We start from the raw sequence: 24,076 nt of genomic DNA, 5'->3' as shown, positions 1-24,076 counted from the left end.
AAAAAAATCTGATCTGGACAATAAATCTGGTTCTGTAATTATAATGAACTACTATCAATTTAATATGACAATTTAAAGTCATGTAATTCAACGTCAATATAAAAATTCCAACTGATGCAACATTTAGTTTGTTCTGGTAGACCATGCACAGGTCATGCAACAATTTTCATGCTGAATGTTTCAGTAAAGACAGGAAATAGATCCACCAGAGACTATCCAACCATGTCAAAGCTGGGATATGTTTCATGTTGCAATGCACAGCTTGGTACAATTGCATACTTTTCAACTGGCTGAGGCAGATGGCTGCCCACCCAGAGCCCGCTTCTGCTTGAGGTTTCTTAAAGCTGAAAGGAAGTTTTTTCTTGCCACTGTCACCAGACCTTGCTCATGGGAGAATGTTGGGTCTCTGGGTCTCCGTAAATAATATTGTAAATAGTATGCTCTAGACCTGCTGTATATGTAAAGTACCTTCAACTAGTTTCTGTTATGACATACATTAATAAAACCAACTTGACATTGTCTTTGAATTACAGCACTAGTATCCTGTTTCTGCCATCTTTTATTTATCTGTTTGTTTTTTTCCTAATTCTACTCATTCTGGTCACTTTTTTTTTTTTTTTTTTTAAGTTTGACAATGCTATGTCAGCCATCCCTTCTGAGATTGCAGTGTAGAAATGTGGGCACATAAAAGGACATGAGTAATATGCATGGTTTAAATAATTAAATCAAAAACCAATAATAAGGCAAGTTATCTGCTGCAGGAGCTGTAATCCAAATAATGAGACTATCCAAATTCAGGCTCATTTCTTGCCAGAGCCATCTCAATGATTGGCTCCAACCTCTGGCCTCTTGCACAAACACGCCAGCACACATGCTCCTTGTGGCTGCCAGAGTTATCTCTATTCCACCTACTCTGTGCTCATTTCAAAGTAGTCGTTGGGAGAGAAGTAAGTAAAGATAATTGGCTCATATACACAGGGGGCAACCCTCCAGCAGTTTGGCTACCTCACACACTCACAAACACATGCATATACACAGGCAAAGAAACACACACATTGTACAGGTGGATCATTAAGGTGCTGAAGTGTGTGAGCACAATGGGGGAATACAGAGTGGCTGTAGTCATTAACAGCCATAAGCAGGTGGCGTTACAGAGTCTAGCAAAGAGAGTATCTAATGACAGGGTAAAGGGGAAAGAGCCATGTGAAAGGAGTCAGACAATATTTCCTCTTCAGTATTATTATTTTGCTTCTAGGGTCCACACAACTTGCAGCCATGAAATCTGGATGAGCTCCATGAATGTGTGCATGTGTGCGTCTGCATGCTATTTGTCAGTGTGTCTTTGCGAGCCTGCATGTGTGCTGTAATTGTTTATGAGTGGGTGTGAAGCATGCCAAATTATTGTCCCCCTGTCTTTTAGCGTGGGGAGAGCAGAGGGAAGGAGAGACCCCTAGATCCCAAATCCGAACCGCAGCTGGCAGAGGGTGATAAGACAAACAGGCTCCCCCATCAGGACGCAGCTGAATAGGAGCAGAGGAGGAGAAGATGGGTGGAGAGGAGAGAGGGAGGTGTACCGCTGAGAAATGTCACAGTTTTATAAGATTTACACAGGAACGGCGTCTATGCATGTGTATGTGCCCGCACACATTTATGTGTGGATGTGTGCATGTAGGCGTGTGTTTGAAACCATACTTTCACATTGGGCTATTACCCAGTCTGATTTCCCATCTGTCTATAACTTTTTCAAAGTGCTATGCTCAAAATGCCAAACTTCAACAAGGTCAGAAAGACACAGACACGAGAACAGCCAAAAAGAAAAAAATCCCCCCATTTGTAAGTCTAACAATTCAAGTATGACTCACACCTAGAAGGAGTCAATAACGAGAACTGGCCTATTATGCTCTGAACAGCGCATCCTAAGAAAAACAGCTTTGGCTGCAAAAGGTAGGGAGAAAGTACAATGCATAAAGTTCATCTGAAGTTCAGCTTGGCAGTCTGACAGAAATTTCTGCCAAAGTGAAAGCTCTACTCTCTGCGTTTTGTTCCATTTCCTCATGCAGGTGGTTATTAAAGCTCTGATTGATGTGCATGCATTATTGCTGTCAAACAACCATCTTAAAAGAGGACTTCAAGTGTGTATGGCGGTTGTGTGTGTTTCCTGGATGATACAGGCAAACCCTCTGGCTGAGTGGGGGGGGCATAATGTTGAGAATCCATGGTATAAATTGTTATTTTTTATAGGGACCATAAAAAAATAACGTTTGTGTGTGTGTATACAATCCAGTGTCTTTGATCACACTATAGCATATCACTTACATTCATAATACAATGTGAAAAGCACTCCTACTTGAGTGAGCTGAGAGGAAACCTACACTCTGACACAGCGGCTGTCTGCTTGTGGCAGAAAACAGTCGCTGTTGCGTTGGCTGAGGGCGAGGGGCTGATAAAGGAGGTGAGGAGGAGAACAGAGGCAAGAGGATTATTGTCAAAGCTTTTCTGTCATCACTGCCACAGTGCAGGTCGCAAATTCAGCAGAGAAAGGGAGGGATGTTGGAGGACAAAAGAGGGAGAGAGGAGGAGGATTTCCTACTGAGCCAAGATGGCCTGCACTTGGACTAACAAATGAGGGACGAACAGTGTCCTCAGCATTACCGAACCTCCTAAAACCCTTAAGACATATAATTTCATTTTTGTGCCAAGAGAAAGCACTGACCAGCATTTTGTATCTGTCCTTCTCTTGTTCTAAACCTTAATTTTTTTTCACTCAGACACACACACAATCAGGACAGTAAGAGCAGCTGCCAACACCATTCATCACTTTCCTACTGTATGCACACACACCCACACAGTTAAAGCAGCAGTTTATGAGATCCTCTCTTATATCGCTAAGGTGTTTTCACAACTTTCCAAAGACTGCTTCATGATAATACCCAATTTTTTTGTCTGGTCAACCACGGTAACTGTCACTGCTCATGCTAACTACCAAATTTTTCTTTTGTATTTATTACAGAAGAAACTGTTGATGCTGCAAGTCACACTAAAGGCATCACTTCCTGTGTGCTACACATTCTCCTAGGAGAGACACCGGGGAGCTGCTCATTTATATGAATAGTGCAGAAATTATTATTGTAAATTGTATAACACTAATTCTCAAATTATAGAAAGGCTACAACTGCATATATACATGATTACTGATAATAAGTGATCCTTAACGCCATGGCGAGAGAATCGTATCATGCATAATCAGTAAACAGCAGTGAGAGCGGTGCCTATCAACAGGCTTGGTTCAGCTCTTATTTCAAAGTTTGAGACATTAAAAAACCACAAAAAATACCAATCATTGCTTATTAGAGCAGAGCAGTAGTGCAGTCCTCATGGTTCCCTTCTATCTTTAGACTGTCTGTCTAACTCAAAGCAAAGTGAAGAGCAGTGCACAGGATTGTTTAAGGAGCTGCTATGAAACAGACACATGGAGGGACCAATTCATCTCTGCTGCTATAAAGGCACAGCCAAGGAGGAGAAGCAGACTTGGGGAAAGAGGAACACACATCTGTCCGTTTCTGTTCTCAACGTCTCTGTTGAAGGCATAGCACGCACACATGCACTCACAATCTGTCGCATCTGTCCTTCCTGTGTGTTTTCCTCTGTAGCTGACTGTCTCCCTTAAAACATAAGGGCAAGCAAGAGGTGAAGAACCAAGGAACAGGAAGATACAGTTTACCTCTGTTACAGGGATAACAGCATCTCTGTCTCTGACTCAAGGGCACAAAGAACAGATACATATGACACATGAAGCCATTCCAGAGACTGAAAGTGGACATGCACGTTGATGTAATTCATATCTAATGTAAGCTCTCAATGAAGATTTTCAAAGATGCATTCCTCCAAGGACCAGAGTAGTGGGACTAAGGTTAGGAGTAAGATGCATCCAGCACTGAAAGTATCCTGTACTTTCCTCACCATACCCAAATCCTAGAGACACTTAAAATCACTTCACTACTTACCACACATTCTATATTAGTGCAACTGATATTAGCAGCTGCCCAAGTACATTTTGACCCACTTTAACAATGGCTGAGGTTCATGAAGACATATTAACGTCATCCAGCTGTCTCCAGATCTACAGTTCTGCAGCCCAAAGTGAGGCCAAATATGTTACTGTGACGGAAACATGTTGGATGAGGGATGAACAGTTGAGAGAAAAAAAGCAGTAGGCAATACCACCAATAAAGTGTAAGTGCAGGAGCACTGGAGTCAATCACTCAGTTGTCATCATATTGGTGTGGTGTGTTGTATATGAGGACATCAGACTATCAAACTTTTTGCCTTTTGTGTATCATTATAAAAGTCAAATTTACTAAGAGTGACTAGTTTATAAAGAACACCTGTATAATTTCATGTAATCATCCCCATCCTCTCCTCTTCCAGCCTTTGTAATACCACACCTCATCCAAAGACAAAATGACAGAGGTGCTAAAAATATTTCCCATAAGCATTACACAGACATAAAGTCAGACTAAGAGGCAGGCAAGCGGTGACAGAGGTTCTTTTCTAGCTGCTTGGAGGTGCTGACAGAGAGCAGCTGTGTTATTATAGTTGTGAGTCAACAAATCAATGGGCATCAGTCTCACCTGTGTGTGTTTGCCCTGTGTGTGTCTGCTGTGTCTCAAGTAACTGACAGTTGGATCCTCTCCTACTCACTAAATGGATGTTGCATTAGTCCATTAAACTTTGATTTGGTTCACTGCCTGGAAACCCTGTTAATAAAAAAATACAGGAGATACAAGACCAGATGATATCAGTGCCTTCCAAGTTTGAAGTTATTTAATTTTTGTCAAAAATTGACCTTCAGAGTCGTATCTGAGCTTATTAAATTGCTGGTGCCCATAGTCATGTGTTTGTGCTGCAGTGTGTATTTTTGTCTAGCTGCCTGCCCTGATCACATTTGACTGCATGTTAGACATGTTTTTTCTGGAAGTCTTTGATAGAAATGGGAGAGGTGCAGAGAAAAAAGGATTTGAGGCCTGGTGACTAGGCTCTGTTTTCAGTTTTTATCCCATGATCACTATCACAGAGAGGGAACGACTGAGCAAGCCTCTAGAGATGACTTCTGTCCTCCTCTCGCTCTCTCTTTCTCTCTCACACACACACACACACACACACATAGGAGACAATGAATCTTTGATCTGCTTCACACTAAGCTCAGGGATTTTTTAGCATATGCCTAGGAATTACAAATTAAAAGCACATTTAAGAGGGGAAATTTGAACTGTTCATTGTCCTGTAATTGTTTATTCATACACATTAATGTACTGTGCCATCACTGTAACATTCCAACAACTGAGATGAGATTATATGATTTTATTCATCTTTTGTCCACTAAAGATATGATAAAATACACAGGTTTTGGGTTTAAAAAAAAAAAATATATATATATATATATATATACTGGATATTAAAAGTCACTGTACAAAAATGACTGCAGATTATGTTCTGTGCATGTATGTACGTGTGTTTGTGCTGATGATAATCAGCATGTTTGTATGTAAATGATGCAGTTTCCTCTGTGGGTAATCATTGCAAACTTATTTTTTCATGCATAAGGACACCTGCTGTTTCTTCATCAACTCAAATTTAGCTCAGTCTAAAAACTGAAAGCAATAAGCACAAAACATGATATTTGTAACTTTTTTCTGTCAACAGAAAACATAACCCAAACAGCATCCCAGTAATTACTAGTGTTTGGTCTCACAACGCTATACTTAAAGCAGGCTGAACAACTTAAAATAGCTAGGGTGCTGTCGGTGGTGTAGCAAAATAGCTACACCACCGACCAAAGTATAGATGACTGCATGAACAATTTAAAAAAAATTAAAGTATTTAACAACATAAAACCTGATTAGGAGTGGACATATGTGCATGTAACATCATATTAACAGATAAACTCAGTGATGTTAGTCTGTGATTATTTTCACAAATATTTCATTTTGGCACTATCCACTATTAACAGACTGAAATGTTAAAAATTCATAACTTTGGAATGACAATAAAGGGCAGCTTCTTGCATTAGAAATGATTCACCCTGGAAGTACACCAGATGGTCTGTCTGCACTGTATATGTCACTTCATAGCACAATGCATGAAGGGTAACATTTTTACTTACATTATTTATCTTACATTGTTATTTTCTTGTATGTTCTTTAATACCGACTTATCTCTTGCAGAATACATCTGATAAGCAGAAAGATGCATGTGTTTCACTGCCTTAACTGTACGACCTTAGTCTGAGTTCACCCTGCCACCCTCACTGAACTGAAGGGCTAATATGAATAAATCTCCTTTAGTGACAAACAACCCCTGCACATATACACACACATTATTTTCCATCACTGTGCCCAGTACACTCATGACTTGTGCCCACCCAGGCATGAGGGCTGGAGCTGAAACTATTAACTTTACATCCACTTTAATCACCTTCTCCACCCTAGAGGAGGAGAGGAGAGGAGAGGAGAGGAGAGGAGAGGAGAGGTTTTGGTTTTCAAAGTCCCTTTATTAAACCACTTCGCTAAACAACACCATGAACAAACAAAAAAAACACGACATTTTTCAACGTGAACAAAGGATCTCAAACAACTCAAAACAATCAACCATCAACTCATAGCTTCATACTCAGCTCCCCATCTTCTTCCACAGAGCACAACACCCCCCCCACAGCCCACACCCGTATGAAGTCCTGTAACTTGTCCATTGTTTTATAAAAAACATATTCCACCCTGAGTCGAGACTTTAACAGTCCCTCAAAGACTGGCACCAGGTCCAAGCACCCAGAACTCTGGGTCTTGTTCCTGCGTGTCAGCCAGATAGCCAGCTTTGCCGACCCAGATAAAAAGTTCAACAAAGTACAAACAGATTTCTCCTTTGCACAATATTTAGGACCAAAAATAAATAAATCAAAGGAAAAGCACACCCCGAATCCCTGAAACAACCTTTTTAACAGTTCAAACAGTGATTCTAGTCTATGACACTGAACAAACAAATGTTCAAGGGTTTCAGTCTGTGAACAGAACACACACTCCTCTCCCACCCCAGGATCTATGTGCGCTCTGTATCTGTTCGTAGCTATTGCACCGTGTACAACCCTCCACTGGAGGTCTGCTGTCCGCTTCTCAACGGGCGGCTTGTACAGGGACCGCCAGCTGCCCTTCGGGGAAGCGTCTGGGCCAAAGAACTCAGTCCACCCCGACTCCCTAACTTCAGAGAGGGACCGGAGATGGAGGACTTTAACACAGATCAGGTACAGATCCTTCTTCCCTACATCCTTGAACTTGTCCAGGTGTGGTGTTGTGAGAGACAGCAGCCGTCCCCCCCTCTCCCTCCACTCCCCCACTGCAGGGGAAACAGACAGAGCGGGGAAACTGTACTCACTGCCTTCGTTCCATTGTTCGCACAGGGTTCGGTCTCTTACAAAGGGTCTTAGATGGGGTGGAAAAGCCTCACAGACTTCTGCCACCACCCTGTTAAACAAACGAATGGAAGTAATTTTACTCCTCTCTCTCCGGACGTTAACCGGCACAGCAGTCAGCTTCATCAAATGTCCAACTTTGGTGCAACCAGCACCTCTGAGGCTGGTCCGCAGGCTGGCAGATTGCAGGGCTAGAGTCTTCAAGAAACCATTACAAAACAATGGCTCTTCAAAAACCCACATACCCGGAGTCTGATTGCCTGCACGCTGGAACTTGAACCCCTGCCAGGCCTGCAGTACGGAACTATAGAATGATGTAAGTCCAGACAGATCAAGATCTGCACTCTCTACCAGGAACAGTTGTTTATCGTAGTCCAAACGCCCAGCTCTTCTCAAGAGCAGCCGAGCTGTGTCTAGCCAGCTTGGACCACTGTTGTAAAGGATCCGCTGCGCTGTCTGTAGTCTAAAAGCAGCAACTTTGGACTGGATGTCAACAAGTCCTTGCCCACCCTCAGCTACAGGTAAGCACAAGGCTGCTGCCCGGATCCAGTGCTTACCAGACCAGAAAAAGTCCAGAATTGTCCTTTGAATGTCCTCTATGAAGCCCCTCGGCGGTGTCAGAGGGATAAGTTTGTGCCAGAGAGTCGAGGCAACCAAGTTATTAACAACCAGAACTCTTCCCCTATAAGACAGCTGGGGCAGCAACCATTTCCATCTAGACAACCGAGCGCACACTTCCTCCCTCATTCCCTCCCAGTTCCTTAACTTGTACCCCTCAGTGCCCAAAAAAACTCCCAACACCTTCAGCCCCTCCCTCTCCCATTTGAGACCTCCAGGCAGAAAAGGTACTGCCCGATCCCTCCATTGCCCTAACAAGAGTGCCTCACTTTTTGCCCAGTTCACCCGTGCAGATGTTGCCTTCTCATAAAGAGACAAGGCGCCTTGCAGACACTGAACATCCTCCTGGTTGGACACAAAAATATTTATATCGTCTGCATAAGCAGACAATATTAAGGAACGTTCAAACCCGCAGGACCCAGGCAAAGAGAAACCGCTGAGCCGATCCCTCAACCTGCACAGCAGAGGTTCAATTGCTAGACTATATAACTGGCCAGAGATGGGACAACCTTGCCTTATGCCCCGCTGTACAGAGATTGGTCGGCTCAACCCTGCCCCTATTTTCACCAAGCACTGTGCATTACAATAAAGTAAACCCAACCAAGACACAAACCCATCACCAAAGCCAAAAGCCCTTAACGTGGAGAACAAGTATGAGTGATTCACCCTATCAAACGCTTTTTCCTGGTCTAGAGAAACAATACCAATATTTACATTGTGACATTTGCACACATCAATGACATCTCTAATTAGAAAAATGTTATCCATGATATTCCGGTCCAAAACACAGTAGTTCTGATCCATATGGATAACATTGCCTAGTACTTCTTTAAGTCTATTGGATAGAGCTCTAGACAGTACTTTATAGTCAGAACAGAGCAAGGCAACTGGTCTCCAGTTCTTTAAAAGTGCCAAATCCCCCTTCTTGGGCAGCAGGGAGAGTACTGCCCTCTGACAGGACACCGGAAGACAACCAGTTTTATAGCACTCCATAAAAACTCCATGCAAGTCACGACCCATGATGTTCCAGAAGGTTTTAAAGAAGTCTATAGGCAGGCCATCTATCCCTGGTGCTCGTCCAGATGCCAACTGGTTGACGGCAGATGTTAGCTCCTCCAGAGTCAATTCTTTGTCCAGATCGGCTTTCTCCTCTGCACTGAGCTGAGGAAGATCCTTTAGAAGCTCCTCACGACACTCCCGATCACAGGGTTCTGATCTGAACAGGCCTGCATAGAAGTCCATGGCATGCTTCCTCATCACAGCTGGGTCAGTAGTAATGCTTCCCCCTGGTAGCTTTAAGCATGTCATTAGCTTTTTTTCTGCCACCGATCTCTCAAGGTTGAAAAAAAAAGAGCTTGGGGCATCCATGTCCTTGAGCTGAAGGAACCGGGATCGAACAAGGGCTCCCTTAACCCTCTCTTGCAAGAGTGAGCTCAGCTCCGACCTTTTCTTCTCCAGCAGAGGGCCACTCATGTCATTTACACTCCTATTCAAGCCTTCTTCGATGCTCTTGATATCAGACTCCAGGTCATTAATTACATTTTTTATCCTAGCAGAGGAATAGGAGGTGTACTGCTGACAAAAAACACGTATCTGTGCTTTTCCAACCTCCCACCACAACTTAAGGGAACAAAACTTTACTTTTTGAGTTCTCCAGTGATTCCAAAACCGTTCAAAATCCTGACAAAAGACTTTGTCAAGCAGCAATTTATTATTAAAGTGCCAACAGGACTTAGCCCGTGCACCTGATGAAAATGCTATTTCCACTGTCACTAAGTGGTGATCAGTAAAACCAACTGGATTTATATTGCAAGAAATCAATCTAGGGCTGAGAGTTTCTGAAATGTAAATTCTGTCTAATCTGGCTGCACAAACCTGGTTGTTGCAGACCCTCACCCATGTGTACTGTCGGGAACGTGGATGTTTTATTCTAAAAGAGTCAAGCAAGTCCAGATGTAGCATGGCATTGCTCAGGGTCTGAGATGACTGTGGGTGGGGTTCTTCGCCAATCCTGTCAGCAGTGAAATCTAAAGTGCAGTTGAAATCACCACCAATAATAATATACTCTTCCTGATGCATTATCAACTCATTTTTTAGCTGGGTGTAAAATCTTACTCTCTCTCTTCCACTGTTTGGGGCATAGATGTTGACGAAACAATAAACTGAGTCCTCTATGGATGCTCTAACAACGAGCAAACGGCCTTTAACTACTTCTGTGCAAGATAAGAAAGATATAGTGATAGCTTCTCTAAAAAGAACAGCTACTCCTGCACTAAAATTTGTTCCATGGCTAAGCCTATGGGAACCCTTCCACCACAGACCCCAGTCTGTCTCATCTTGTATGACTGTATGTGTCTCCTGTAAGAACAACACATCAATCTTTTTTTGATCTGAGATCTCAGATATTAAAGCCCTTTTCTGTCTATCCCTCCCACCATTTATGTTAAGAGACCCTACTTTAAGGCTCCTCATAGATAGGCCAGAGAAGGAACACAGACAGATAGAAACAGTTAAAAAACAGAGGAGAGAGAGAAACACCCAGTGATGCATCATCATTTCATTTTTTGACTCTTCTGGTTTTACCGCTGATTTTTCTCAGAGTGGTGATATGTTTTTTAAGACGGAAACGCTTTTTTTCATCCAGCAGGTCAAAACCCACTTGTCTTTTATGTACATTCACCGATCTAATGAATTTGTCAGTATCCCTAAAGTAATCCTCCACTTTGACAGATTTTTTGAAAGTTTCATCCAAAAACAAATTTATCTCCTCCAAAGAGTACAGGTCAGTGCTCATGCAGGGTGCCTCAGAGATGGACACATTGTCTGACTCATATTCATCATCCATGTCCTCCCGTGCACATGAGGCCTGGCTGTTACACAGCAAGTTCTCATCACTGAAGGCCATTTCCTGATTAAGATGACTCTTTGGGACAATTCCTTTGTTCTCAACCAGCCCTGTTACCGTGTTATTGTCAGCCGCCTGAGAGGCGCTCGAACCAACCACATCTACAGACTCCTGACCTGCAGTCACGCTCATCGTAGCACTGTTATCTCCGAGAGCAGTGGAGCTCTCCTGTTCCCTGACAACCAACTCATTGTTCATATTAGTCTCCGGAGCCGAAGCTCCCGCGGGGGCATCGGCCTCCGGCGCGCCGGTCGCAGACCCGCCAGCCGCGGAAGCGACCACACCCGCTGCTCCGGCGCTCGCATTCTCCCCCTGCTGCTTGTGTGGACACGCAAACCGTTTATGCCCCACATCACCACATTCAAAACACTTCATCTGTCCTGAACTCGCATACACCATGTAAGAAGCGTCGCCTTGTTTAACACGGAAAGACACCTCCAAAGTCTGTGTCGGCGAGTCCAGGAACATGAACACCTGTCTCCTCAGAGACTGGACATGCTTCAGTTTTGGGTCTTTACACCCCAAACTCACAGTTTTAAACCCGCTGGCAAACTTTCCAAACCGGCGAAGCTCCTTCTCTATTAGCTCGTTTGGAATGAACGGCGGAACACCGGATACGGTGATCCGCGTTGAGGGAGCTGTCAGCGGGGAGACCTGCACAAACAGGTCCCCGATGAACACGCCGCTCTCAATCAACTGAAAAACGTGAGGTTCACTTTTCAGGAACACGACAACCGCCTTGTTCATGCGAGAGGCAAACAAGATGTTGTCATGTCCTACCTGCTCACCTGCTGCCAGCAGAACCTCCTCCACGGAGACTGAACTGTCTGGAGGAACTATCCGAGCACCATGCCGGATAGTTGGAGGAGGCGTCGCAGACGCCATACCTCCTGACAGCAGCTAATGTTACAGACGAATAAAGAAAAACTGTCTTACCTGATAATGCAACAGAAAACAGTGGAAACACCAGTTGAAAAACAGACCAGAAAACCAGTTTAAACTCCGCGCCACTCACACACCACCACCACCACTCACACTCACAGTCACCGGAAACGGAAACGGAGAGGAGAGGAGAGGAGAGGAGAGGAGAGGAAAGGAGAGGAGAGGGTTAAAATGGGAAAACATCATTACTAATACTACTTCTCATTCATAAAAGTGTGGCATGTAAGGGAGGAGAAAGTTGGAGAGGAGAGATGAAGGTGGGTGAAACGTGAAGGTGAGAGAAGTGGTGGGAAGAATCTGCAATATATCTCTGCCTCTTTTGTCAAACTCTAATGACTCCCTAATGTCATGATCTACTCAGGAATATCAATGAGATATAGTACTGTACACAAAGACACTCCCACAAACACTTCAAGACATTCACAAAGGCACACACAACTGGGGTGTTTCCCCTGTACTGTTAACAGACTGCCTGAGCTATAAATGCAACCACTGTGACCACGCACTAAACCAAACAAGTGAAACTTAAGGACAACTTAAACACAGTAAAGTACAATTAATTGCTGGATGGTGATGAGCTGGTATTCAAATATTCCAGTATCAAATTGATTCAAACTTTGCCCACTGAATCAGATTCTTTTCAGTTCCTTTATTGAGTACACTTGGAATCATTTTTCAACATTTGTAAGATTTGAGACCTGTAGTGATATTTTGTTGGCTCAGAAGTCCAAGCGCTACAGTTCTGTGTGGTATCCCAAATAATATTCACAACAACCAGTAGCTACAGCTTATTTGATTAGAGGAGCAACATAAGATATACATTTTTTTAAAGATGTATCTGACAAATTAAAATAATGTGTTTAGCCTAAATACTGGGCTTCTTCTACAAGCTGTGTTCTTCAAATATGGGAGGTCACAAATCAGAACTATTAAGTCAAATTCTTGAGATATGGACAAAAAGAGACAAATGAAAATACAATCCAGTAGATTCTGTTACCAAAGAAGACTCCTTCGGTCTCATTCAGATGCAAAAACACACAGTCCACTCATTCATTGAAAGTGCCATTTGCTTCTCTAACAATCTTTGGCTGAGTATAGACACCAGCTTACAGAGAGCGCAGAAACTTTACATTATAAGTTTAATTTTTACCTTTTGGCAAGCTACATATGGAATTGTTTGTTAATCCGCAATAGGAAATATAATCTGCTGTCACTTCATTTAACTGGCAAAACCAATGGTCAGTGAAAGCTAAAAATGAGATACTTGCTAGCCAAATATATTATTTTCTAATAAATAAAGAGTGCCGAAACATTCAAGATTCAACGAGAGATTTGGTGGCCCCTCAGTTTAGTAAATCAGAATATTTCATGAAGCTGGATTGTTACAGAATACTAAAATGAGCCATCATGCCATCACTTTTAAAAGGAATGTCCAGGATTTCATCATCACAGCCTTGATATAAATAATACATAAATATTCCACCATGGAGCCCATAGCAAAAATAACAGGAATAAATTGATAATTAGAATAAAAAGTGAAGAAGAGAAGAAAAAAAGGAGGGGTGGAAGAGCTTGAGAGCCACAGACTTCCTACTATACATGCACATGTACACAGACATATCACATACACATGCAGCCAGACAGTACAGTAAATAAGAGTATGACTGGCATGTCAAAGCATTGTGATACGTTTACAGGCTTATTATCCCACATAAAATATGAAACTTTAATTAAGTGAGAGTGTCAGGAGTGCCATCGTACACCGTCAGTAATGTCTCCTTTGATGCCAAAATCCAGCAGAGCCTCTCTCAGTCATGAGCACACAGGAAGAAAACAACAGGCCCATATTTTAGTGCATGAATTTTATACTGGCCTCATTAATAATCGTTACCCCTTTTAATGACTTTCTCTGAGTGTGCATCATAACGTTCTCCTTAATTCACCCTCATTAGAAGCAAACATCTTGTGGTTGTAAAAAAAAAAAAAAAAAAAAAAAAAAAACACTGAAAAAAAAAAAAAACAACCTTCAGACAGATGCTACTCTATGACTTTGTTCAAGTACACTTTTCATTACCACTATATAATTACATGTAATATTAGTTCAAAATCGGGTATTACTGCTGCTGAGTAAGCTGTGAATTTAAGAGTAACAGTTCAATATCACGCTTGGTCATGCGTGGCAAACTGGATTTTACAGATTATACAGAGAAAGCATTTTCAGTTAGTTTTTCTATTTTATGTTTCCTGAATACAAAAGTAAACCACCGAGTTTATCCTATTGTGTGTTTTCATCTCTACCTGTCCATCTAGAGCGTCTCAATATGTTCTGAAATGCCAGGAAAAAATACATAATTACCTGAAGCTGGTTGAGAATTTGGCTGACTTTAGCTTTTCTCCAAGGGAGAGATAAGGACCGAGCTGTCAGGCAGTGTCCCTTCTAACAACCTGGCCCCAGCAAGCCACCAAGGACAGCCCTGCAGTGTGTGATGAGTTTGGTGGCCACAGCTGAATTTGCAGGTAAAGTGATACCCTGGGACCCAGAAAGACTTCTAGCCATATTGCAAGGGAATGTAAACACCCCACACATTCAATTTGGAGGGTCAGTAAATAATAAATATATATAATGTCTATATTTATTATATAATATATATAATTTATATATAATAAATATTCATAATAAATTAGTTGTTTGTTTAACTGGCTATTATGTTGGAGGGAGTAAAATAAAAGTAACCTGAATGAAATACTACAAAGCAAGCAGTTGTTTAGGCTTCTATTAAGCTGTTAACTAATGATACTTGGCAAACCCAATGTTATATCTGTCTGGATAAATCGAGGGAAGGAACTATTTTTTTGTCAAGTAACAAGGCTGAGCAAAGTTATCTGCAGTGAAATGAAAAGCACAAATACATGACTTGAAATCCAAGTTAAGTTAGTTCAAAATACAGCCATCTCCAGTGAATGTGACAATGCTTGAAAGACCATTTTTAGCTAACACAGCAGAACTGCGAACAAAATGTCCCATCAAGCTCTTGAGAAGCTCTTGAATGTGAGCAGTTGCTCAACTATATAATATGTATATTGTACCTACATCGTATCAGAGTGGAATTTGACAAAAAGTCACAGAGGGCATTTTGTTGGGAGGAGGGCACTGTTTCACTCTCTGTCTTTACTATTCAGCCTCATCACCACCACCCCCACTCCCCGCCTCAATGCTAGCCCTCTCTCCACTCTGTAGACGATATTAGGTTCTGGTCCACCTTTGAGGGTAATGTCAGCGGCTGTTGTGCTGTTCCAGGTCGGTAACGATCCCACTGCTGTCATGACTGTCACTCCACCAATCAATCAGACCTGCCTTCATGTGAGTTTGCGTGTCTCTCTTTGTGTGTATTTGTGTGCGTGTTGATTAGTAGACTCCATTAACTCTTATGAAATTCTGGTGCCAAGCCACAGTGCCTGGGGAGAAGCACTTATGGAACGTCAAGTTGCTGTGTGAGTAATCGGTTTACCAGTGCCAGAGGGAGATAGCAGGGGGAAAATAGGATTTTCAAGCCCCACAGCCAACAAGCAAACACCCAGAGCAAGCAGTGTGCAATGGAAATGATTATAGAAAATGGATTTCCAAGAACACAAATATGTTGTTGGACTTCTAAAGTCCGCATCTTTAGAATTTACAAGTGTGCAGTTTGGCATGGCTGCCTGCGAGGAAGTATGGGCTGGTTCAACAATCGAGTCAGGCCACAGAGTGACACAACTCGGTGAGGCTGAATGCAAAATTCCCAGCTCAGCATTTCAACATTCCTCAATAACCTTCTCTCACACAATACTTTGAACCATATCGTAGCCTCCAAAATGCAATTGGTCCTGTTTCCGTCTATCTTGTCACACTGTGCATATTTAGCTGGTTGAGGATTTGGCTGACTTCAGCATCTCTCCTGGGAGAGATGAAGACCAAGCTGTCAGGAAGTGTCCCCTCTGACAACCTGGCCTCAGGCTGACAGAGGAGCAATGATGAAGGCAGCCATTTTGGGGCTAGAGCAAGGGCAGCCTGGACAATATCACGTTGTCCGAGAGATGTTTTGTAATAACAGCTGGTTTAGCAAATTCTGCTACCATGCAACTTAACAAGCACAGCATGCACAGCAATTCAAAACTCAAATTGGATTCTCTCTTACCTCTAACAATCTTTTCTTAATTTGTTTGACTTTTCCACACAAATTGCAGCAGAGAGAGCAAGGCAAACTGTATTCAGCATTTCAACATTTCTCAATAACCCTCTCAAGGTATTCAGTGGATGTCCATTTCTGCTTTGATACAGGAATACACCAGAAGTCACGTTCTTCTGGTTGCCTCAGTGACCATTGCAAGACATTGCTCCAATATCTACAGTCCAGGTTAAACTCTCCTGACTGTTTAGAACCATATGGCATGGAAAGAGTAACACTTCTCATTACTGCTGACTGGAAATTGTGGACAACATTCTCCATTGGGCTTTTAGACACTGTGTGCACTGGGAGACACTTAGTTTATTCTGACTGGTGGGCTAACTGACAGATATTGACCAGGTTTGCCCACTGTGCTTTCTTCTCTGTCTGTTTCACAGCTGTGCATGCGCATGTGTGTGTATGTGTATATGTGTGTGTGTGTGTGTGTGTGTTTGTTTGTGTGTGTGTGTGTGTGTGTGTGTGTGTGTGAATGTGCATGGCTTTGTGTTATTGACTAGACCTTGTCCAAAGTTCTGTCAGAACTAACTGATTGATTGTAAGACCAGCTGCTGCAGTTCTCCCGCACCGCCATCCCTCAGGCCAAAAACCTGTGCGCATGTGTGCGTGTGTGCGCGTGTGTGTATGAAAGATTTTGGTTTTGTCAAGAGCAAACCCCAGGCTTCCTCTAATCACCCCCACCTCTGTCTTTATCACTCTCTGCTGTGCTGCCAGTCACATTGAAGTCGTTACTCAAGAACCTTCAATGAATAGAGTTTATGTCCTCTGTGGGCCTCAGTCACTTATTGTCTGCTTGTTTGTGCTTTGTCTACTTTTCTCGCACACAGACAAGAGGAAAGAGAAGATAACATACTTAAAAATCATACATGCAGTGTCTTCTATACAAACAAAATTTTCACACATGCACCACCTGAATGAGTCATGCTATAGTAAAAAGTAAAAGGGAGAAAGATAGCAGTACACACTACTCCAGACATCCTTTCCTCCTCAGTCAGTGGCAGTCACGTGTGTCCTTCAGACATCCTCTACACAAATGCGTGCAGCTTCATACACGCACACGCAACACACCCACAGTGATCCCCTATCTTCAATCTGAGACACGCAAGCTGATAACCTCTCATGACAAAGGACTCTCTCTTACATGCTCACTCAAAATGAGTCAAAGAGCACAAAGAAAGCAGAACAAGGGTTGCAACCTACATTGTAACACACAATAACATTGCTTTGCTATCTGCTGGCCTCTCCTCCTCCCCATTCTGATGAGTTACTATCAGTCTAATGGAGAATGGCTGAGCTAATGGACAGAAAATCATCCTCTAATGCAGATCAGATGTTCAGAGTGACAGCAGAGCAAAGCGCGAGAGAACGAGTCACAATGAATGACATGAGGCTCCGTCACACTCTGAGACACTTTCCGTCAGTCAATCAAACTGTTGATAAACATCTCTGACAAGGCAACAGTGTCAGACTGATGTTGAGAAAAAAAGCTCTTGACTTCTTGTACATTTGTAATGCCTAGAATCAAATATTTCTTTCAGTTTTTGTTCCTGCTGCCTCTTAATTTCTTCATCCTCAATCTAAGGCGTACACTGACTTTTCCCAGCCAAATTCTGCTCCTCCCTCCAGTCTACCCATCTCCCGTTGCTTTCTTCTTCATCCTCTCACCTCCTCCTCCCCTCTCCTCTTCCCCCCGCAGGCATTTATAAATGAATGTGTTTACAGACACGGGGGGGGAGATGAGCAGGGCTTATTTTAATTAACGATCGCCTGTAGATTCGGTCAAAGATTAAAACTCGTTAGGATTGATTCTGGCTTCCAGCCCCATTAAGCTGAGGTCCCACCGTGGCCTGAAAGAGTTGGAGATGAGGAAGGAAGGACATGGGTCAGGGACAGAGTTTCGTACAAGGATGGACAATGGCAAAGCTGAGAAATGAAGCCGCTGGTATGCAAGCAGACACAGACAAAGGAGAGAGCACTGAAGGAGAGGCGGGATGAGTCAGGACACGGAAAGTGAGACGCTGAAGACACTGTTAGAGACAGAAATATATATGATGTTATTATATAATCTGATTTGTGAGAGTGGAGACAGAGTGAGGGGGAGGAGTTTGATGGAGTTAGAAAAAAGCAAGAATGAGAGTGCAGCTTAAGTGGGGACTGTCAGTCAGATTATTTAGAAATATAGTGGGAACATTAGGAAGAAGACGGGGGAGGATGGATGGGCAATTATTAAAATGTCTTCATTTCTACATGCCAACATACCTAAAGAGGCACAAATCTGAATGTCAAAAAGAAGTCAGTTCTCAGGTGGACAGTTCCCATATCCTTACAGGACTATACTGATGGATAGGAGTTGTGCATTAACAGGATAAAATTGGCAGAAAGAGCTTCTGTAATAGGGCAAACAACACCTACAGACTACCAAAGAGCATCCCTGGGATTTCCCTGGCAAACGCAATACTGTCTGCAACTTAATTCATCATCTTGCACTTTGCTCCTGTCCTTCCTTCGCCCCTTTCCCTCCTTCCTGTCCTTCATTATTCCCTCCATTTTCCCTTCAATCAGTGATGCAACCAATGTGACAGATAAGCCTAAGTGAACCACTCCAAGCATTCCTCCATGCAGGAATCCAGTCATTTCTCATCAACAATTCTGGCACTTCCAGGAGGAACCCAAGCCCAGGAACCCAGAGAGGATCCCTGATGAGACAACTTGTGTCACACGCGTCCTGGCACATCAGATGACACATTAAATCAAGGCTTTTAATTAGTGCCAGTGGCCATTCCAATTCAAACTGCAGCAAAAGCAGCCGTGCCAAGAAGGTGACTCCAGGCTAAACTCCTTCTGACAGGCTCAATTATGAAGGCAATCTTTGCCCTGGAATCGGTTCAGTCTAGCAATTGTAAATTATGATTTTCACCATGGGGCCTCTGCATCAGTCATTAGGTTGGGGTGTGTGACATGTGGGTTCCAGACCAGCTAATACCCTTCACCTCCACACCTCTACCCTCTCTCTTGGCCACGTTGCTTGTGTGAGAGATCTTTCCTAACTTAAAGCCCGGCACAGTTCTGAACGTCAATACCTTTAACATCACTCATTAAGAGCTGCATGAGTGAGAAATCAACTGTCCAGATAAATCAAAGGCCAAACATCTTCCTTAGAGCTGCATGAGACAAATCAACTGTAGGGGAAGCTCTAAATATTTGATGTTGGGTTAAGTAAAAAACACTTCAAATCAAGCAACCTGATGAGTTTGTGCCTGTGACCTCGCGCACCATAGATTAAATTATTACAGCAACAATAATAGCTGGAATGTATGCTTTCTTTGTGACTGTGTGTGTTAGTATGTATGTGTGTGTGTGTGTGTGTGTGTGTGTGTGTGTACAAATTTGCACTGAGCCTGAGTGTGTGCACAGTGCATCCGTGGGATTGTGCTGACTGTTGGGAAGTGGCAATCAGCTCACTTTGCCAAGAACGGATATCCAGTTAATCTGAGAGATGGACATCAATGCCTAACCTGTACTCCATGTACTGTATATCCTCTAAACACAAATAGTGTTTGTACACAATATCTTTTATCTGAGGATGTCTGTCCCATGTGCACACACTCACAGATACACTTTAATTCTCTGTTTTCTTGAATCTGCTACACATAACACTGCAGATCAGATGCAGATCAGTTGACCCCCATATGCTCTTATCCAAAACAAAGAGACACTGAGTAATGAGTGGAAACACATTAAACTTACAGCACAGAAGGCTCAATTATTTTCAGATTATCAAATAATCTAATGATTGTCAATTAGTCAAATAATTGTTTTGTCCATAAAATGTTCAGGTTCAGGTTCAGGTGATCCTGTTTTAGCCACCACACTGTCCAAAACCCAAATATATCCAGTTTTCCATCATAAAGAACTACAAAAACCACCAGATATTCATATTTGAGAAGCTGGTGCCCATTTGGCATATTTGCTTTTAAAAAACAACTTACATGATCAACCAATTATCCATACTGTTGCAGATGAACTTCCTGTCGATCAACAACCCTTTTACCACACACAGAACAAATTTCTCTCAAATATACCCGTGACTATCCCTCTGCACTCAGACATTATTACAATGAAAGGTTAAACCACTGGCCATTGATAAAAATGACTGATGGGTGAAGGAAAAAGGAACAGACCATTTGAAAATCAGGTTGATGTGGCACAATATAGCACACAAGCAGAAAAACAAACTAGAGCAGTGCAAAGATTCAATCATTTAAAATAAAAAAGATTAAATATTTAAAACATTAAATTTAACAACCTCTTCCTCACCGATACGTGAGATGCTGCACACTTTATTAGACGGAACAAAGGCACGACTGGCAGACTGGCTGCCAGTCACTACTGATCTAGGCTTTAGATAATGCTCTAGACTTGGAGTGAGGGAGAGGAATCATGACAAGGTTGAGATAATAGCTGCATATGCATATGTGGAAAGAAGCCATTGTGTGTGTGCTCATTTGAGTGTGTTGGTGATATGATTCCTCTTGAGTGTGGCTTGTGAGGTGGAAGAGGAGATTACTGCACCACGCTTCTATAATTACCTCTCATCTCTCAGCCGGTGCTCTTAAACACAACGGGGAATGCCAGGCTACCACACACTCCGACACATGCACACACACAGTGGGGCGCACTTCAGTACAATGTAACAGGCTGAGAGGGAGTTATTTCTAGAGGGTTACATTTCACTCAAATGGTGATTGGAGACCACCCACACTACCTTTAAGCAACACACAGGTCAGCTTCACTTTGAGCGCACGCACACACACACACACACACACACACACACACAGACCCACACACTGTCTAGTTCACTCATACACACAAGTTGCTTGTAAGTAAGAAGAATGACTCACCTGTCCCTCCCGCACAAAGAACCCACTTAAGATTCCATTTTCACAAGTCACACACTCACATCACACTATATACGTTTTCATTTTAGTGAGGATTAGGCAGAAAATCACTGGTCACCTGCTCTCTCTTGCTCGCTCACTCTTTCTCTCTGTCTCTCTCTCTCTCTGTCTCTGTCTCTGTCTCTCTCCCTCACACACATACACACACACACACACACACACACAGTATACAATGGATCACAGGCCACTGCTCCAGTATGAAAAATGCCATAAACAAATGACCAGCAGTATTTCTCCACAGCTTTAGCTGCATCACATCTTCATTACACTGACTCTTATTGGCAAGAGCCAGCCTTAATAGCCATGCAAACTATCAGGGCTAAGTATGTTTTAGAGTTGACAGCGTCTTGCAAAGATGAATTAACCATGCAATTCACAGCTTTGAAAAAGTCATTAAAAACTATGCCAGGAGTAAATTGCTCCGCCACACTGAATGACTTGGTTCCTCTGTCCTTCTCTCTCTCCCCTTGCTCAACTAATAAAAAAGCAGTATGATTTGTTGTGGTCAGACACATGGGACCACTTCAACAAGACTGAAATGGGGGTGGGGGTGAAATGTCAAACAAGAGGGAAAATACTGGTTCATCTGTAGAGTTTAGATTTACATTATAGAAATATTCATCTCCTCCACTGTCACATTTGCTGATCAGCCATAATAAATCTCATTGCCAGGTGTGTATTAACCTACATACTAACCTGAAATTGATCACAGAGCTAAAGGTAAAGTTGCAAAGGAAATGACAGTTGAACTGCTGAAGTGTGTTGTTGTGTTTGCAAAACTCATTGTTTGTTCAAGCATGACGGTCAGCACACTGTGTGGGTTGGTTGACATGACTTACAATACCAATATGTTGGTGATGGATGTTTTTGAATTCAGCAGAACATATCCCTCGATTTTTCTTTTTAAACTTTTGGCAGTGGACTGTGGAAAAAGTGAAACTGCTGCTTTGCTGCTCCTTAACTCACCCACACATACACACACACGCTTTGATACACACAAAAATATTCACAGATAAATTCAGCACATACTGCATGTCTGTTGCACTCACACTAACATCAGCAGTCCTTGCAATCATTTCATAATTTAGGCTGCATTAAATGTGTGGCAAAGCCCTGCTTATTGAGTGGACTAGTGCAAATGAGATTCTAGTGTCCCTGTCGAGCCCGAGGCTCACAGCTGTCTGGCCAGACACAACTTCCCTCTGCAGGCCTGAGATGAGTTCAGGCATAAACGCAAGCATTTTATTTAGGCAGCTGGAACATAAGAGGCAAACGGTGATTAGGTGGGGAGAGCTGTGAGCTATAATATGACAATGGAAGGATCTGATGACAGGAAAACACCTCAAGAGTGCTCAGCTCACAAGGAGCAGATACAGACCACAGGTACGTGCAGGTATGCTTCCTGCCACACAATGAACAGGTTCATTAAATTGATATAAAATTGATGTGCGTCTAGTCACTTGTACTGATATAGTGGAGGCAATGTCATCAGCTCACTCAACCCAATTACACTCGCTTATAGCACAAAACAGGATAAAGTTTGTTTTTGGTTTTTGTTTTTTTACACAGACACACGCAAACGGAATTAGGCACAAATTTGCCCCGCTTGAAAATCCACATGGCATTGAGTGTGGCTCAGATGTCTGCTGCGCTCGCAGAGAACATCAGCCCTTTTTAAAACCACAGACACATGCTCCGGCAGATAAAACTCACGGCGATATGGGAGATTTCTGTCTAAAGTGGTAACACACAAAATGCAGAGGAATCTGCTCAAGCGCCACAATTTCATCATCAGATACCGGTCAGACAGGTGTTCTCTGCCCCCGAAGCGCTTTTCTCAACAGTCAGGACAGCGACGATAAGGTGGTCTCCCATAACTGAGCCAGGCCGGCAAAAAACCAAACAGTTGCCTTAAATTTGTAGACCGAAACCAAACATCAATGACTAACATTACGCACCACTTACGCAACCACATTGACATGCAACACTGACATTAAAAGATTCAATATGTGTGCTCTTTCTATTCAAATATTGCTGTTCAACTCGTCGCCCCTCTCTCTTTTATTCCTTTAGAAAAAAGAACTATATACGTTCCACTACTTTAGTGGCGGTAACAACATTTACAGGAATAAAACTGAAAAATGGTGTTACCATGGAAGCTGAAAATTAAACTACGACAAAGATGATATAAACTTACATATAAACTTGCAGTGGCGCACTACAAATAAACAGTCATTATCTATCTATCTATATATATATATATATATATATATATATATATATATATATATATAAAGCATTACAAAATATTTAGTTCTTTTTCGTAAGAGGATGAGATGAATGGCGAACAGGTCGTGAACATTTCAAAGCCACCTGAAGTTAGGTGGACCAGGCTCTTTCCAGATTATCAGCTTTGCATATTAAATCTTTTTTCCTGCAGGCAGTCATACAACATTCAGTATTTGAGACGTCAGTTCACTCACCCGTTAGCTGGTCATAGGATCCGTCCAGCTCTCTGGAGTCCGACAGGCTTTGGTCGCGGTTTTTCGCCTTCATTTTCCCCCCTGTGCGCCGGAATGTGGAACTGTGTGAAACAGCTGATATGTTGCGATTCTTGGTTGTGAAAATAACAGTGGTTTTGTTTTGTTCGCTGTCACGGGAGGAATGCTACAAGTATATTACCGTTAACATGTCATATTTGATTTGCCGTGAATAACAAAGGAGAGCCATCTAAGTCGTTGTTTTCCCGTGTCTGTTTCTTTCTGTGTGCGCTCTCGGCATCCAGGAGCTGAGTGAACCAAGCGCGCTTCTGGTCGGCACTCTCACTTGGGGTGGCACGCGCGCACACACACACTTAAGCACACATACACACAAAGACTGAGAGAGACTGAGAGAGACGGAGGAGAATCAGCTACAGAAATAATCCAAATATTTTAACTACACTGCTGAGGTTTGGATCGTTTCTCTG

General features: G+C 42.6%; 1 protein-coding gene across 3 annotated transcripts in view; it reads right to left on the bottom strand.

Moving 5' to 3' along the window:
* Window positions 1-24,076, bottom strand: part of LOC108888304 (Kv channel-interacting protein 2) — a 93,211-nt gene that overhangs the window by 64,034 nt on the left and 5,101 nt on the right. For 2 of the 3 annotated variants that reach the window (XM_051076515.1, XM_018684257.2), the window contains exon 1: window positions 23,592-23,920. The exons of the other annotated variant lie outside the window; for it this stretch is intronic. In XM_051076515.1, coding sequence (XP_050932472.1) covers window positions 23,592-23,664 — 73 coding nt within the window. In that variant the 5' untranslated portion in view covers window positions 23,665-23,920. Of the gene's footprint in view, window positions 1-23,591; window positions 23,921-24,076 lie in introns of those variants that run through there. 3 annotated transcript variants of the gene reach the window in all.

Source organism: Lates calcarifer, linkage group LG16_LG22, assembly GCF_001640805.2.
Source record: "Lates calcarifer isolate ASB-BC8 linkage group LG16_LG22, TLL_Latcal_v3, whole genome shotgun sequence".
Lineage (NCBI taxonomy): Eukaryota > Metazoa > Chordata > Actinopteri > Centropomidae > Lates > Lates calcarifer.
This window is presented reverse-complemented; position numbering and strand designations above follow the sequence as displayed.